This window comes from Mus musculus, chromosome 17 (genome assembly GCF_000001635.26).
Source record: "Mus musculus strain C57BL/6J chromosome 17, GRCm38.p6 C57BL/6J".
In the NCBI taxonomy this organism is placed as follows: domain Eukaryota; kingdom Metazoa; phylum Chordata; class Mammalia; order Rodentia; family Muridae; genus Mus; species Mus musculus.
In genome coordinates, this window is record NC_000083.6 from 40904727 (window position 1) to 40917583 (window position 12857).

Here is a 12857-nt window from a genome sequence, read left to right on the forward strand (position 1 = left end):
GGAATCTCTTCGAGCTAAAGGTGAGCTTGTCTTGAGAAAGCTGCAGGGGTCAGAATAAGCCTGTGGAAACGACAAGGCAAGAACTCAGCTTGGACACTCTTCAGCAGGTTTATGGAAGCCAGGTTGTCATCCAGGACATTTCCCTGGGAAGGGAATCCCCGGCTTTGCAACTTCCTGGCCAGCGTGAGGGCCACCAGTCGGCTGTAACCTTTCCTGCGATGGTCAGGCAGGGTGTAGCCGTGACACATAGTGGCAAACTGATCTGTGATACCCCAGGATACTGGGTTTCCCTTCTCATCACGCACACACACGCTGGGAAAGCAGGCGATGAGATTGGCCAAGTACCGCAGGCACTGCTGGTTGCCACCTCGTGACCAAGTCCGGTTGAGAAGATCTGCATCTGAGACACTCAGGTAGGTCAGTCTCGGGGTTGGCCCGGTTCTACAAGAAAATGGCAGGAAAGGAGGAGGAGGAGGAGGAGGAGGGGGAGGGGGGGAGGAGGAGGGAGGAGGGGGAGGAGGGGGGAGGAGGGGGGAGGAGGGGGGAGGAGGGGGGAGGAGGGGGGAGGAGGACCCATCAGAGTTACATGATTACCAGTAAGTACTCATTTTCTAATGATTTAAAATTAAAAATCCAAGACTATGTCTGGCATTTTCAAGAATTTAGAACCTAAGCACTTCCCAGTTAAAAGATAAATCACTCTTGTCAAATTTAGTTTTATGTCTGCTTGTTTTCGTCAGTCAACTCTGTGAACTGAGGTGTGGCCAAGGCTGCTTCTACATCTTCATTCTCTAGGAGAGGAAGTACAAGTTAGTTTAGGTTTGGATTTTTACCTACTGACACAGAAGGATAGCAGACACTTAGGGTTCAGCCAGTTATAAGAAGGCAGCTGACCTGAATTCCTCCCAAAGGAGGCAGATAGCTAGCTGTTGCCAATCAAGTGCCCCACTTGCTATCACCTGAATGGTGGAGTGTTGGAGTCCTTTGATTTTTGAGTGCTGTCAGATTCTTGAATCATGCCTTGCACAAATAAGCTAAGATACAGTTAACATACACATACATGCTTATGTTATTATTATTATATTAGCTAGAGTTGTCATTATTATTATTATTATTATTATTATTATTATTATTATTATTATATTAGTTAGAGTTGTCCTTAAAAGACCTTCGTGAAGTCTTAGGCACTGGAAACCTTTGAGCTCTAATATTTTGCTATTAAATGATATTCTAGCATTCAGGATCCTTCTTCCCTTGCATAGCCAAGGCTAACAAATGAATACAAGTCAATATGCATATGAACATTTTCTGGAAGAATTGACTTTGCCAGACTTTCCCCTTAGCTACTTTTTGCAATGGCCAGTCTTTTATCCAGGCGGGAAGGGGGAAACTGCTTTAGGGTTTTTCAATTCAACTTTGAAAGTATACTTCAAGGAAAGGGCAGAGGACATGGAACACAAATATTACTATAAACAGAAACATAGCTGAGGTATGCATTTCAGTGTGCTGCACATTTGTACCAGAAGGACCGAGTATGAATAGAGTTTACAACTTGAGTATGGCTTTGGGGTTAAAGAAAAAGAAAAGTCTATGAGAATAAACTAGAATAAGCCCTATGACCTTCTCATGCACAGAGATATTTTAAATAAGATACAGAAATATGAGAGAAAAATGTAAAAATAGGATTGCATCGAAATAAAAGCTTCCAGAAGAGGCAGCTATTCTAGGTATTGCACCACGAATACAGGGTGGCAAAAGCTATGTACAGAAAAAATAATCATAAAGGAAAACCCTGCTGAATGGGTAAAAGCACTTGCAAGTTATACTTGTCTATAATCTACCCTGGTGTCTAATATCCAGGCTAGAAGGAATGAAAGAAACCCAATGGGGATAAAACTAAATAATCCAACTTAGAAATGAATAATAGGCCTACAGAGACCATTTTCAAAATAAGGTATACACGGCCAAGAGATAGATGTAAAAGAAAACTGTGAATCAAACACACAATGAGACATCACCTCACAGGAGTCAGAATGATTCTTTTTGTTTGTTTGTTTGTTTGCTTGTTTTTTGTTTTTCGAGACAGGGTTTCTCTATAGCCCTGGCTGTCCTGGAACTCACTCTGTAGACCAGGCTGGCCTCAAACTCAGAAATTCTCCTGCCTCTGCCTCCAGAGTGCTGGGATTAAAGGTATGCGCCACCACGCCCAGTCAGAATGATTCTTATCCAAAAGTCAAAATGGGAAAAGGAGTCATGCTGATGGGAAAAGGAAACCTTTATTCAGCACTATGAGCAAGGTAAATTAGTGTGGCTTCCGGGGAAAACAGGAGGGAGAGTCTTCCAAAAACGACATCTATAATATGATCAAGCAATCCTATTACTAAGGGTATACCTAAAATAATAAAACCAGTGTGCAGTAGAAGCGTCTGAAGTCTCTGTTGACCACAGCATGCTTCACAATAAGCAAGACACAGATTCATGTTAAGTGTTTATGAACAATGCGACATATACACAACAAAATAGTGTTTATCTTTAAAAAGAAGATTGAATCTTATCATCTGTAAAATATGGATGGGAGTGTTACTATATTAATCAAAATAAGGTAAGTACAGGAAGTACCCCACACAATCTCACTCACATGAAAATCTAAAATCATAATCTCTAGAAAGCAGAGATTGGAACAGTGACTAGCGGAGGTTAGAGAAGCTAGAGGGAGGTGGATTTTTCTTTTAAGAATCATTGTCTTAGCCTAGGCATGGAGGCACACGCCTTTAGTCTCAGAAGTTTGGAAGCAGAGGCAGGTGTATCTCTGCCTTTGAGGTCAGTATGATCTACAGAGTGAGTTTCAAGTCAGCCAGGGCTGCACACCGAAACGCTGTGTGCAACTACCATCACTGGAAACAAACCAACATACAAACAAACAACAAAAAAAGCAAAGACCCCAAATCCAGAACCAAGCCAACAAGACCTCTCTGCCCCTGTGACATGTGTCTTTAAGCTAGGATTATGAACGACCTGTGTAGTGTCCAAGCCAACAAGACCTCTCTGCCCCTGTGACATGTGTCTTAAAGCTAGGATTATGAACGACCTGTGTGGTGTTCTGTTTCCGTTAACTGAACGGTGTGCAGCGTTCCTAGGGTAGTTTTCTGGGTGTATGTGAAAGAGTACCACTGGGCTGCGGGAGAGTTTTTCCTTTCAATGTCTGTGTGCACTCAAGGTTTCCATATCATGAAAACATAAAACAAACTCCTAGTAATTTCCTCTGACTTCCTGTGACTTTAAAGCTAGTCTATGCTAACCAGTTCCTTCAACATCTACCTTAGGGAGCAGAGAAACTAATATGCACAGAGGCGGGCAGTTTGTAACTGATCTTGTTCCATTCTTTTACAAAGGAAAGAAAGAAAGAAAGAAAGAAAGAAAGAAAGAAAGAAAGAAAGAAAGAAAGACAAACATACTACACCCAAATTCTTTAATTAATTAATATTTTACAAAACTGTGTGTTTGTGTGTGTATATGTGTGTACATATTCACACATATGCATATATATGTATATATGTACGTGTATGTTTGCTATGGTTTATATATGCTTGGCCCAGGGAGTGGCACTATTAGGAGGTATAGTCTTGTTGGAATAGGTGTGTCACTGTGGTATGGGCCTTAAGACCCTTGCCCTAGCTGCCCGGAAGCTAGTCTCCTAGCTAGCTGCCTTTGGATCAACAGGTGGAGCTCTTAGCTCCTATATCCCCATGTCTGCCTGAACACTGCCATGCTCCTACCTTGATGATAATGGGCTGAACCTCTGAACCTGTAAGTCAGCCTCAGTTAAATGTTGTCCTTTATACTAAGACTATATATATATATATATATATATATATATATATATATATACACATATATATATATGCATATGTTTACATGCATATGCATATATGTATACATGTGTATGCATACACATGTATTAAATTGGTGTGTATATATATATATATATATATATATATAGGTTTATATATAGGTCTATAGGTATATACACACACACCCTATATATATGTGTGTGTGTGTGTATATATATATATGTATATATATACATATGTATACATATGTATATATATACATATATATACATATAAACATATATATATAGTTTTTTTTTAAGACAGGATTTCTCTGTATAGCTCTGGCTGTCCTAGAATTCCACTGTAGACCAAATTATCCTCCAACTCAGAGAGATCTGCCTGACTCTGCCTCCTGAGTGGGATTTAAGGTACGCATCACCACAGCTAGGCTCAAACTTAAGGATTTGTGCTAGCATCAAAGGCACTTTATCTGAATGACCTGTCTCTCTAGCTCCTAGATCCTAATGTTTGAGCAGAAATGAGGTCCAGGAAGGAGAAACTGAAGGGAAGAAAGTAATGACAGAGGAAGGCCTCAAATAAGAGAGAAGGAGCAATGGAGACACACACTGTCATGTGTTTTCAAGGACTGCCTTCTCATGCTGTACTCTCTGTGATCAGTTACTGGCCTCAGAACTCACTTGTGTTTTATTTCAACTCTGATAAAAATAGAATAATAGCTGGGTGGTTGTGGCACACGCCTTTAATCTAAGCACTCATGAGGCAGAAGCAGGTGAATCTGTGAGTTCAAGTCCAGCCTCGTCTACAGAGCAAGTTCCAGGATAGCCATGGCTGCACAAATATAATCTGTCTTGAAAAACCAAAGTAAATAGAATAGAATAGAATAGAATAGAATTCAATACAATACAATACAATACAATACAATACAATACAATACAATACAATACAAAAATGATCGTTCTACTTTAGAAGCCCATGGAAGGAAAGGGAGAGGGATATATTTCAGACATTTAGTCCCTTGTACTTGAAAGTGCAACATAAATCTGGAATATACCTCTAGCTTTAACAACAGAGACTCAAGAACTTTGGACTTCAGTCCACAGAGATTATTTAGAATTCATTTATGAAGGAGTAAATCAAGAAATGATTTTTGTATGTATACTCTGTTTATTACAAAGTGAAGTTTTCATGATCTCAGTCACTATAGACAAAGACACTGATTTGATTTTCAGAGAAATTACAAATCATGAAGCACAGGAAAGAGGAAGAATACATAAACACAAAGAAAACATACATACACACACACACACACACACACACACACACATCCTCAGTTCAGTGGCTCAATCCAAAAAGCTTAACTAGTCTTTAACAATAACAGGTACATTAGTATTGTTGTCTGGACTTGTAACAATAAACCCAGCCCCAAAAGTAAAACTTGGCTTACATACAGGAAACTGTGGTCTGGCACAGATGAAACAGGAGAAAAATGGACAGCCTTGAAGGAAGCCAAATTTATATCCAAATCTAACAGCCTTGCTTTGGCAACGGCTTTGGAAGCAGCATATAATTCACTTTGCAACCCTGGATAGCAATAGACACAAAAACCACAATCATGATATTCGATGAAAATATATTTATTTTAGCATTTATATGCCAAATATCAATTTCACCAGTTTACTACTCTGTCATGTCTTAACCAGAATATAGTTAACTATGTATGTATTACTTTAGGTGTTGCCTACCTCACCTACACATATAAATATATAATATAATATGGTAAGGTGTGATGTTTAGATTCAACTTGACAACCTACCATCAGTTGGGAAGAGAGTCTCAGTAAGGATTGCCTATGTGAGTTTTGGCCTGTGTTCAAGTCCTTGTGGTATTGTCTTACATTAATGGATGTGGGGAGAACCAGGCCACAGTGGGTGGCACCATGCAATAGGCATGGGGCCTGAACTGTTTACGAGTGGAGAAATCAACCTGATTATAAAAGCGACTAAGCAATGAGCACGTGTGTATGTGTGTACATACACTCGTTTCTCTGCTCTCAACTATGGCTCTGATGTTGGGAGTTCTTGCCTTGACTTTGCCCCAATGATGGATGATGACTTGGAGTTATTAGCAGAAATAAACTCCTTTCTTCCATAAATTGCTTTTTGTCATGGTATTTTATCACCCAAGGAAATGAGATTAGGGCACAAGGCTCCAGTTTTTCTTCCATTTCCACAATAGCCATTATGGTATCCTAGGTGTAGCTTGTTGCTAAAGAGATCTCAACCCCACTCATTTCTCACAGCTATATGACATTATTTACACACCTTCACTTCATATTTACTCAATGGTGTTCTAGGAATTACTCCCCCCTATGAAGTCCATGAAATGTCTTTTCTATACCTCTCCCAGTATACAGGATAAAAAAGGAATCCATTATGAGTATATAATGTATGCCTTGAACTTGATCTTACCTTGTATTTGAAAAACTTGGTCCCAATTAATAACATCATGTTCTTCCAATAGCTGTTGGTAAGCTCTGATATCTTTGTAGAATACAGCATATGCATTAGTGTAATGGTCAAGGTTATCTGTCTCAGCCTAGGGCAGAAGACATAGTCATGAATACAACACCGAAGCATATCTTCTGGTTAATCCATGTCTTAGAATGATTAGTTATCATTACTGTCTAGCTAATTTTCTATTTCCCAAATTAGCTACCTGGAAACAGAAAACAAAGAATAAGACTAATAAACTACCCTGAGAAAAATAAAAAGGTTGTGATTATTTTTCCTTGATTTTTTTTTCTTCTAAAACTAAGAAAGTTATTTCAAGTTTCGAGGATTTAATTTATATAAATAAAAATTGTAGTGGCCTGCAAGTTCAGTCTGAGCTGAAAGGTTGTTGAGAGTCTGAGGCAGGAGAATTGCTTGATTATAAGAGGCCAGGTGGGGAATAGTAAGACTCCATTTCAAAGCAAAGCAACAATAACAAAAGAAGAATAGGTTGTTTGCTGGAAATGGAGCTCAGAAGCAAAGCAGGTACCTAGCATAGGCCAGACTCTGGTTCTTGTAGTTTGCTTATTGTTTCTGTAATAAAACATTCTGACCAAAAAGTGACTTGGGGTGGGGTGTTTGGCCTCTACTTCCCAGTCACAATCCATTAATGAGGGAAGTCAGGCAGCACCTGAAGAAGATATGAAGGAATGTGTTTGCCTGGCTCTAGTTCAGCTGGTTGTAGTCGATAGGCAGAGTATTCCATCATCACAGACATGGTAATGGACTAATAGGGACTGAGCAGGGCCTCAATTAATACTACCTCAGGTGATTCTAGAACACATCACGTTAACAGCTAAAGCTAATTAGGAAACATTGCTATAACCCCTAGTGACACACACACACACACACACACACACACACACACACACACACACACACAAATACAAACAGAAAAGGTAAAATTCAGTGAGAACAATAAAAGAATGACGGCTCTCAGTCTTCCTAATATGGAGGGTGGCTCATCTTTGATCACTTGAGGTTCACTTTGGCTTCACAGGCATGATTCTCATCATGCCTCATTCTACTGACTTCTTTACATTGTCTCAATAGTTTTTCAAATACCCAAATTCATCAGTCATAAGAAATCCTAATTCAGTGAAGGAGCTAGTATATGCATATTGCATGCTTCATCTTCTAGAGACTATAAGGAAGTAAGGCACACTTGCAGGCTAGCAGTCTTCCATGTTTGAGTCTACAAAGCAATCAATTACAATCTAGTGATGAAATACATATTTGTTATTATAATGGACATACTATTCCCTTTGTCTTTCCAGGTGGTGCTAAATTTACTTTTAGCTTTTAAATTTTTATAAAACAATGTATTTTATGAACATTGGTGTTCTTCCTCCATGGAGGTCTGTGTGAGGGGGTCAGATCTCCTGGAACAGGAATTACAGACAGTTGTGAACTGCCATGTGGGTGTTGGGGGTTGAACCCGGGTACTCTGGAAGAGCAGGCAGTGCTCTTTAGCATTGAGCTATCTTTCTAGCCCTACTTTTCACTTTTCTTATTTGCCTTTCAGCACTGTACCTCTCTCTCTCGCCGGGTGATGATAACTTTGAAGTTTGGCCATGAATCCAATACCACTTCCTTTTGAAAGGGATTTCCACGATTTATGTTCATCACTGCTCCATAAACCTGAGCCGGAGAACCAGAGAGCAGACAGTTATACCACTAGCCATTCCAGATGCATGCCATCTTCCAGCTCGACTCAAAATCACTGTCCTGAGAGAGGAAGTATAGATATAGTCTTTCAGACACGTAGACAGTATGGATTTCTTTAGCATTGCCATTTTAAAGATGCTCATTGAACTGGTTGTCACTAACGTGCTGATATCCAATAAACCTAAAGAAGCTGAGAGAATATGTGGTAAGGACCAATTAATATGAGGGTAATATGGGAAGCTGTTCTGTAGCTTTCTCATCTTTTCCCTTCATTAAGAAAAATGTCTGAACAAAACACCCATGGAAGGAGTTACAAAGACAAAGTTTGGAGCTGAGATGAAAGGATGGACCATGTAGAGACTGCCATATCCAGGGATCCACCCCATAATCAGCATCCAAACGCTGACACCATTGCATATACTAGCAAGATTTTATCGAAAGGACCCAGATGTAGCTGTCTCTTGTGAGACTATGCCGGGGCCTAGCAAACACAGAAGTGGATGCTCACAGTCAGCTAATGGATGGATCACAGGGCTCCCAATGGAGGAGCTAGAGAAAGTACCCAAGGAGCTAAAGGGATCTGCAACCCTATAGGTGGAACAACATTATGAACTAACCAGTACCCCGGAGCTCTTGACTCTAGCTGCATATGTATCAAAAGATGGCCTAGTCGGCCATCACTGGAAAGAGAGGCCCATTGGACACGCAAACTTTATATGCCCCAGTACAGGGGAACGCCAGGGCCAAAAAGGGGGAGTGGGTGGGTAGGGGAGTGGGGGGTGGGTGGGTATGGGGGACTTTTGGTATAGCATTGGAAATGTAAATGAGCTAAATACCTAATAAAAAATGGAAAAAAAAAAAAGAAAAATGTCTGTCTTAAAACCATGCACACACAGAACTGGTCAAGGTTGTAACAGGATTCTTGAGCTAATGTTCATAGCTGCTTCTTCTTGTTCTTGTTCTTTTTTGTTCTTGTTGATCTTCTTCCTCTCCTCCTCATCCTCCTCTTTCTTCTTCTTCCTCTCCTTCATCATCACCAAACAGAAAACAACCTTTCTGTCAACTCAAAGGCAACTTCACTGCTCACAGCAGCCCCATTTTTACATTTCTTACAATCTTTGATTTATGACATCGTTCACACTGGCATGGAGTAATCAGAAGGTACCCTTGGGTTTTTGATTGATGGCTTGAGTGGTGAAGAGGTAACAAACGTACATCTACACTTCAGTCTTCAAGCCTATTCTCCATCAAGGCCACTACATTCACAGTCTTCTACCATTTAAAACACTTTGCTTCGGAAATAACATAATCTACAACTTCCCTAAAGAGCCCTCTAGAGAAACAGAAGGATGATGGGAGCAGACTGGGAAACCAACATGTTTTCATCAAAGAAGAGCAGGAACAACCACAAGTCTGACATTATCCATAGATTAACCCAACAGAAAAACTTAGTAGAATTATCAGGCTTATACTACCTTGAGTGATTCAGGAAAGTGACTCTTCAACATGTTCTCCAGTATGAATAATTTGGTGGAGCACTTTAGCACCAACATTGTCTCCACAGTTATATACCTCTGCACCTAATGAGGAAATTGAAGATAGACATTTAACTTTTGCTAATTAACACTGCCTATTAAGATATCTACTGGGAATATGCCTGTGGTGATGTTTTCTTTGGGTATAACGCTGATGCCTCCTTTGAAGAGGAATAAAAGCAGAAGATGGGAGGCTGCAGGATAAGTAAACCTGCAACTATATGGACATGGGGATCACTAGACAACTCTTTAGAGTGGGCTACAGATCCACCGCATTCTTATCATTTCCAGCAGGGAACTTGCAAGAGTTGGGATATCACATTTATGTATGTTCTCTTTCAGTTAGTTTCCCTCAAATAGCTTGTTGGTAGCAAGATGGAAGGGTCTGACTGGTTTATTGTTTTCCTTTAGGTCGCCTGCCATGTAAGTTCCATGTTATAGAAGAGAACTGTAGACATCTATGGACCAATGAAGAACGAGAATAGAGAAATAACTGGGTTGGACACTCTAAGCTCAAATAAAAACCCAAACTTCGCCAGAGACAGTGGTCTCTCTAGCTCTGCGAGGCCCCTCCTCTACTGGAGGAATTGTCATGCTTGGCAATGGACTTTATCTTTGGTTTGTTCTGCACTCTTCCCTGTCCCATAATTGAAGGATAGAATGAAACCACCTGCTACCTATACCATTCCCTAAAAACAGGCAAAATATATGTGCTGAGGTTTTATCTTTTACTGTCTATTGTCATGCTAAGCATGGCCCACAAGACCTGAAGCCTGCACGTAGCCCTTGAGATCTTGCCCCCAAGTTAATTCTGGTTGGTGAATAAAGATGCTGACAGCCAATAGCTTGGCAGAGAGACTTAGATGGGGGTTGAGGTTTCCTGGGCTTGTGAGAAAGAACACCACAAAGAAAGAGTAAAAAGCAATCATGGAAATAGAACATACAGGAGGGAGGAGAGTAGCCATATGCTAATGGCCAAGAGAACATGGCCCAGAGGGCTGCCAAACTGGGTTGAGAGCAGCCCAGATGGAACATAGTAAATAGTAGGTAATAACTTGGGGTTATAGAAAGTAGATTCTAAAGTAGGCCAGGAAGAAACCGAGCACTGAAATTTTTAATATTTTTTACTATATATATGTAGAATAATTAAGTTGAAATTAAAGTTCAGACAAATGTGAAGTAAGATAAAAATAAAAATAAATAGAGCTAAGATAAAGGTTGGTTTACAAACATAAAATATGGTCTTACAGAGATAATGTTTTATTCCTAGATTCAGAATGTTATGACCACCTGCCTTCTAATTACGATTCATTTGTAACCCACAAATCAACACTGGCAATGTGGTGGCAGTTATCTGTGGATGTGCAAAAAGCAATAAAAACCTATCTCCTGACACATATTTCCAGTTAATATTCAAGAGAACATTATTGTTCTATTTCACATCTTTTTTTTTTTTTTTTTTTTTTTATTTATTATATGTAAGTACACTGTAGCTATCTTCAGACACTCCAGAAGAGGGAGTCAGATCTCATTACGGATGGTTGTGAGCCACCATGTGGTTGCTGGGATTTGAACTCTGGACCTTCAGAAGAGCAGTCGGGTGCTCTTAACCACTAAGCCATCTCGCCAGCCCGATTAGAGCAATTTCTATTCAAAGGGGGATGACAGAGAGGAATGGCAGACCCAGCAGACAAAAGAAATATGGTTCACGACAAAATAAATGAAACTGTCTAGCAACTAAAAAAATTAAAAAGGTTCATAGGCATAATGCACAAGCATTGCTTTCATATTCCCTAGGTGTAAAAACGCTGTGATCTCTTGGAGGAAAAACATTCCGTAAGCATCGTTCATGCATGTGTTTCAGTGTTGTTGATCAGTTCATGAGAGCCAATGACTAATACTGAATAAACAAGAACACACCAAGTGACATTATGTAGTACTTGTGAATGAAAACAAGTCTCCTAGGAACCTAACTCACTACCAACTAAATCCATGTTCCATATGACTTTACAGATTGAGACTCCTCATGAGAAATGAGAAGCTGAGAGTTCACATTTGACACTAAACTTTACCTGACTAGGTACTGCTTCAGTTGTCTATAAAATCACCCCATGCACTTTTTCTGTCGGTTGCTTGCTTTTGCATGTCTGCCATCTCTACACTACAGTCTAGTGCTCTATCATCAAAGCTTCCCTCCATCAAGTATCAGTCTACCTTCTAGGCTAAGCTCTTGGAACTGACAAGTCAGTCAGGGAAACCAATTAAAAGCAGATACTTCCCAGGGTCTTAAACACATAATACTAATTTTAACACACAAGATGTGAAAATGCCTGATCAGTAAACAGTGATTATTTTCATAGGTGACGACCTATGAAATTAAATGTGAAGCTTTGGTTAATGCCACAAAACAATATGGAAACTCCCATAGATGAAGAAAACATTTTTACACATTTTAATTTTTATGTATGTACACATATATACATAAATATATATTGTTACATCATAATATACATAATGACAACTACTAAGCGTTCAAGTTATGTAAAAGGAATGTTATAGTTTTCCTAGTCTACTACATGTCTCTAAAACTCAATATATGTTCTAGAGGTTAAAACCCATTTTTAAACGTCTATCAATAGGCACACAGAGAAAGAAAAATAAGTTTTTCAAGTTTTAAAAACTCGAGTTTCTTCATGGACATTAAGCATTTGTCAACACAGAGAAGGACTTGGAAGTTTTTCCTGATTAATTGTACAGGCAAAACATTACTTTCTTTTGGAAAATGATTTTTTTAATAAAAAAAAGTAAAACAAAATTTGTTTTCTTGCTGGCACACCATTTGCAACACAATGGCTGGCATTTTGTTTTCTTCATTATAATTTTCATGGAAAGTTCATATGAACATAATCACCTACTACCATAAATCATGGTAGTAACTTCTATCAATAGGCACACAGAGAAAGAAAAATAAGTTTTTCAAGTTGTAAAAACTCAAGTTTCTTCATGGACATTAAGCATCTGGCAACACAGAGAAAGACTTGGAAATTTTTCCTGATTAATTGTACAGACAAAGCATTACTTTCTTTTGAAAAATGATTCCTTTTTTTTTTTTTTTAATAAAAAAAGTAAAACAGGATTTGTTTTCTTGCTGGCACACCATTTGCAACACAATGACCGGCATTTTGTTTTCTTCGCTATAATTTTCATGGAGAGTTCATATGAACATAATCACCTACTACCATAAATCATGC

General features: G+C 39.1%; 1 protein-coding gene across 2 annotated transcripts in view; it reads right to left on the reverse strand.

The window, feature by feature from the left end:
- Positions 1-12857, reverse strand: part of Glyatl3 (glycine-N-acyltransferase-like 3) — an 18322-nt gene continuing 5465 nt past the window's right edge. The window contains exons 2-6 of one of the 2 annotated variants that reach the window (XM_006524587.3): positions 9547-9651; positions 7937-8044; positions 6323-6449; positions 5303-5435; positions 1-441 (exon numbers count right to left, since the gene is read on the reverse strand). In XM_006524587.3, the coding sequence (XP_006524650.1) occupies positions 15-441; positions 5303-5435; positions 6323-6449; positions 7937-8044; positions 9547-9624 (873 nt within the window). In that variant the 5' untranslated portion in view covers positions 9625-9651 and the 3' untranslated portion in view covers positions 1-14. Of the gene's footprint in view, positions 442-5302; positions 5436-6322; positions 6450-7936; positions 8045-9546; positions 9652-12857 lie in introns of those variants that run through there. The other variant, NM_001145060.1, reaches the window with a different exon arrangement.